Source organism: Otolemur garnettii, unplaced genomic scaffold (assembly GCF_000181295.1).
Source record: "Otolemur garnettii isolate 467f Iridium unplaced genomic scaffold, OtoGar3 scaffold00223, whole genome shotgun sequence".
NCBI lineage: Eukaryota > Metazoa > Chordata > Mammalia > Primates > Galagidae > Otolemur > Otolemur garnettii.
In genome coordinates this window covers 1293866-1298980 of record NW_003852618.1, presented here as the reverse complement: position 1 = coordinate 1298980, position 5115 = coordinate 1293866, and the positions used below count along the sequence as shown (strand labels likewise).

The 5115-nt window shown below is 39.7% G+C and overlaps 1 protein-coding gene across 1 annotated transcript; it reads left to right on the top strand.

Annotated features, from left to right (window-relative positions):
• The first annotated feature begins 310 nt into the window (after positions 1–310).
• ZNF165 (zinc finger protein 165) lies at positions 311–1393 on the top strand. The gene is made up of 2 exons (XM_012812768.1): positions 311–721; positions 1184–1393. The coding sequence occupies exons 1-2, from the start codon at positions 311–313 to the stop codon at positions 1391–1393; spliced, it is 621 nt and encodes a 206-aa protein (XP_012668222.1).
• The last annotated feature ends 3722 nt before the right edge of the window (positions 1394–5115 follow it).

Below are 5115 nucleotides of genomic sequence, written 5' to 3'. Positions count from 1 at the left end.
GTAAATGCCTAATAAATTATTACATTTAAGCTTAAAATTTCTAATTTAAATTGTTTTATTTTTAAATTTTAAGTTGTGTTGAAGTAGAAATCACATAGTAGTTGTATTCCACAGGGCAGAATGAGTGCTCTTACATACAATAAATGCCTAATACATTTTTGTGTAATGGGGAATAATGCTTTCTATGATGTGGTCTTTCATCTTCCTAGAGAGTAATAATAATTTTTGATCCTTTAGGAGAGCTCTTGAAGCTAAAGAAGACCCTTCCCAAAGCAGAAGTGAGTTTTCTGATAATATAATCTATCCAGAGATGGCTACAGAATCAAAGAAAGCGGCAGCTCAGAACTTTCCAGAGGACAAAGGACTTGTGATAGTAAAGATAGAAGAGGAAGAGATTATCTCAAGGCAGGGCACTTGTGTACAGAGAATTGATCCCCTCAGGCAGGAACTCTGCCGGCAACTATTTAGGCTGTTCTGCTACCAGGATTCTCCTGGTCCCCGTGAGGCCCTGAGCCAGCTCTGGGATCTCTGTTGTCAGTGGCTGAAGCCAGAAATCCATACCAAGGAGAAGATCTTGGAACTGCTGGTGCTGGAGCAGTTCCTGAGCATCCTTCCAGGGAATCTGCAGGCCTGGGTGTGTAAACATTACCCAAAGAGTGGAGAGGAGGCAGTGACCATACTGGAAAATTTAGAGAGGGGCACTAATGAAGCAGTATTTCAGGTAGGTAGTAGATGGGCTATCTAAGACTTCCATAATGGATGGAGTCCCACAATGGGAGGAGAGGCCCTGAGATTGAGTAATGAAACTTGCAGTGGCTCTGTGTTTAGTGTGGATTTATGTCTCCTTTCCTGTATGTTTTGTACCACTCTACATTTTATAGTTGATTTAGACATGATTCTTCTTTCCTCAGTTTTGTATTCCTACAGGAGGTTCTCTTTGTTTTTAGGAGATGTTTTACTCCAACAAAGATTCTTTCATATGCCCAAATACAGTTGAACCTCCCTAGCTGACCACCTGCCTATATTCATTACCTTGTTAAGTTGATCTAATTTTCATAGGTCAACTGTGAAACATATCAGTGTAGTAGGTCTAGTTCTTTATGTTAACCATCTCCGTATGTTCAATTTTTACTGTCCCTTGGGTGTTATACAGAAGTTCTCCTGTAAACTTTATTTTTCTCAGGTTCCAGTCCACGGACATGGACAAAAAATATTTAGGAAAATGGTGTTACCTTCTGGACCAGCACTTAGTGTCCAATTCCAGCCAGTGGAGACCAAGGCCCATTATGGTTCTTCAGAACCCCACCTCCTACTGCACTGTGGAAAGGGAGAGAATGCTATGTGGTACATGTCACTGAAGAAACATGAGAGTCAATCTGCCTCATCAAACTAGTCTTGGTAACTATAGGTGATCCTTTCCTTTATTATCCAATGAAAAGTAGAGAACATGTTTTCCTGTGAGTCTTTGACTAGTATGAGGGAAAAGATAATTCTGTTCCTTATCCAGAATATTTTCCAAAACATGGGATATTTTTATGAGGTGATCAAATTAAAGCAAATAAAAGTGAAGTAATTGAGAAAATGTCATAGAACAAAGAAGCAAAGAGGAAGAAACATATGGACAAAAATAAAAATAAAATATTTTATAGAGAAATACATATAATGATAGAGAAAGGGACAAATACATGATGATATACTTACAAGTATAATATAATTTGCAGGTACATAGAATATGATGATATTTGCCTTTTATATTGCATTCTTTTCCTTTCTTTCTTTTTTTTTTTTTTTTGAGATAGAGCCTGAAGCTGTTGCCCTGGGTAGAGTGCCATGGCATCACAATATCACAATTCACAGTAACCTTCAACTCCTGGACTCAAGTGATTCTCCTGCCTCTGCCTCCCAAGTAGCTGGGACTACAGGTGCCCACCACAACGCCTGGCTATTTTTTGCTTCCAGCTGCCATTGTTGTTTGGCGGGCCTGGGTTGGATTTGAACCTGCCAGCTCAGGTGTATGTGGCTGGCACCTTAGCCACTTGAGCCACAGGTGCCAAGCCTATCCTATATTGCACCCTTGATCTTATAAAGCTGTTTTATGTTTTAATGGAAAGTTACCCATACTTGCAGAGACAACCTGCATTCATCTCTATTCTAAAACTCATATGTTTAAAAGGTTAACAGATATATTATCACTTTAGGTATGAATGGTCCTAATAATAAACACAAGAATAAGTTACTCTTAATTTTTAATAAATTAGCACATACTGCCCCTTAAGGTTTATTCTGGCAAATCTCCATATAAAATTGTAAATTTCCCTTATCCCAAGACCAGCACTCCCTAACCCCCTTTTCTACCCTAGCATGTTCTAGACAAAGGAAACCCTCTAACAAAGAGGAGCTACTTGACTTCTCCACAGTATAAAGTCATGAGCACAGTATAGTCATGAGCTAGAAAGTAAGATTTGTGAAGACCAGCTCATATATGGGTCCTAGAAACCAGGATTGGGAATTTAGAATTGTTGTAGAAGAGAAGAGATGAAAAGTTTCTCAGTAGGGTGTGAAAGGATGACAGTAATGACAATTAGTCTGCTAAGTGTATTTAGGATAACTAGGAAGAGAAAAGCACAAAGTCAGTAACAGCAAGGCTGCAGTTATGGTCATCTGGACAAGAATTGATGAGGTTCCATACTGGTGATGGTAACAGAAATGTAAAGGTAGGGGTGTATGCAAGGGACATTTAGCAGAAAGTGATGATAGAAACTAGAAGATTAACTATGAAATATGAAGAAAAATGGATAATGGATGAAGGTTTCCTCACACATACCTCAGAGTTCTCTCCTGTGTCCTCATCTGCTTTTCTTTGAGGTGATACTTCATTTTTTCCCTCTAAGCCTAATACCAGAAATGTGTCATAGACCCAAAGTTCCCAAGGTCCTCTTTGATCACACTGTGTAGTTCTTTCTCTTTACATTGTCTTCCCTCCCCAATTCTTGCTGCTGCTGATCCTTCTAATCCTTCCTCTTTTATATATTAATCCTTAGATGTCTGTTTCCTCTCTCTCTAACCACTTCATAGATTGCTTTTTCTAATGTTTCTTTTGTTTCTGTCTTTGTCCTCTCACATGAGAGGCCATATAATGAAAACATCACCAATGTTTTCAGGATATAAAGATAAATTCTCTACTGCTTTTTTCCTGTTTCATGAGGCACATCTTTCTTTGCTAATGTGAAAATTAAAAGCAATTATATAAGGCTTAAATAGTTCAGAGTATGTAATGTTTTTACATTATAAAATGTAAACAAGAACCTTAATATTAGAAGTATGCTAATATAATGTGAAATGTACAGAATCTTCAATTAAGAGGATATTTTTTGTTTTTCTTTTTCTTGAGACAGAGTCTTGTTTTGTTGCCCTGATGAGAGTACAGTGGCATCATCATAGTTTACTGGAACCTCAAACTCCTGGGCTTAAGGGATCCTCCTTCTGCAGTCTCCCCACTAGCTGAGCCTACAGGCATATGCCACCACACCTGGGTAATTTTTCGTAGACATGGGGGTGCGGCTTTTGCTCAGGCTGGTCTCAACTCCTGAATTCTTGACCTCAAGCCATCCTCTCCACTTTGCTTCTCAAAGTGGTAAGATTAAAGGCATGAGCCACCACATCAGGACAGCACTAAGAAACTTTAAAGAAATGTCTTGGTACTTATTTTCTATAACTTTGAACTAAAAATGTCCTAACAGGATCTAAGTAAGATAATATTTGATTTTTTTTTTTTTTTGAGGCAGAGCCTCAAGCTGTCCCCCTGGGTAGAGTGCCATGGCATCATAGCTCACAGCAACCTCCAACTCCTGGTCTCAAGCGAGTCTCCTGCCTCAGCTTCCCAAGTAGCTGGGGCCACAACACCCGGCTATTTTTTGGTTGCAGCCGTCATTGTTGTTTGGCAGGCCTGGGCTGGATTTGAACCCGCCACCTTAGGTGTATGTGGCTGGCGCCTTAGCCACTTGAGCCACAGGCACCGAGCCTGATTTGTTTTTTAACGTAATATTGAACCCATAGTTTTTTACAGGCACAGTGCTAAAACATCCTATTTCAAGATTCTGCAAGTGGTACTATTTTTATCATTTTATAGATGAGAAAACTGTTCTGTAGCAAAGTTAAGTATCTTACTCAAGACCACTTAGAGAGTAGACTAGCGAAATAACTATTAATTAAAAGTGTGAGAAGAGTTACAGGTTGCTGTGACCTGTGACGCCATGGCACTCTACCGAGGGCAACATAGTGAGACTCTGTCTCAAAACAAAAAAAAAAAAATAAAGAGCCTTCTGTTGATCACTGTTAGTCTGAGACGTCTCAAATGACCCACAGAGTACAGCATCAGGCTTGACAGATTACCAGTGTTCTCCTTTGCAAAGAAAAGTAGTGAGTCTTAAGAGGCCAAAGCAATTTCTATTTGTCCCCATATAATAACATCCAGTTTGTCCAAGTTGTCTAGATTTCAGTCTCATTGTTCTGCACATTTGGAAATGTGACACTTCCTTATGCTCTGATTCCTCATTTTTTCAGTATGCCTAAAGGCCCTCAGGGTAACCTGCACAGAAATCTCTAATGGCTCCAACCAGGTACTTGCCACTGAGCTCACATCTGATACATCAGAGAGTTCATACTGGATAGAAAACATGCCAGTGAGGTCAGTGTGGGAAAAGATTTAGCCAATGCTCAGGCCTCATCCATCCATAGTGGAGAGAAACCATATGAATATGATGAGTATGGAAAAGCTTTCAGTTATAGTTTAGCTCTTGTGGGATACTAGCAACTCCACAGTGGAGAGAATTCCTTCTGTTATCGCTCACATCTTCTGAACACTGAAAAACCCATATTAGAAAGAAGCCCTGCAAATGTGATGTATATGGAATAGCTTTCTGGTGGACTTCACACCTCATTTTACATTAGCAAATCCACACTGGTGATATCATGAGTGGTGTAGCATTGTTCATCTACACTTATTCCTGTGAAACACCAGAGTAGCAGGCAGGGTCTGGTAGCTCATGCCTATAATTCTAGCACTCGGGGCAGCTGAGGCAGGTGGATTGCTTGAGCTCACGAGTTTTTTTTTTT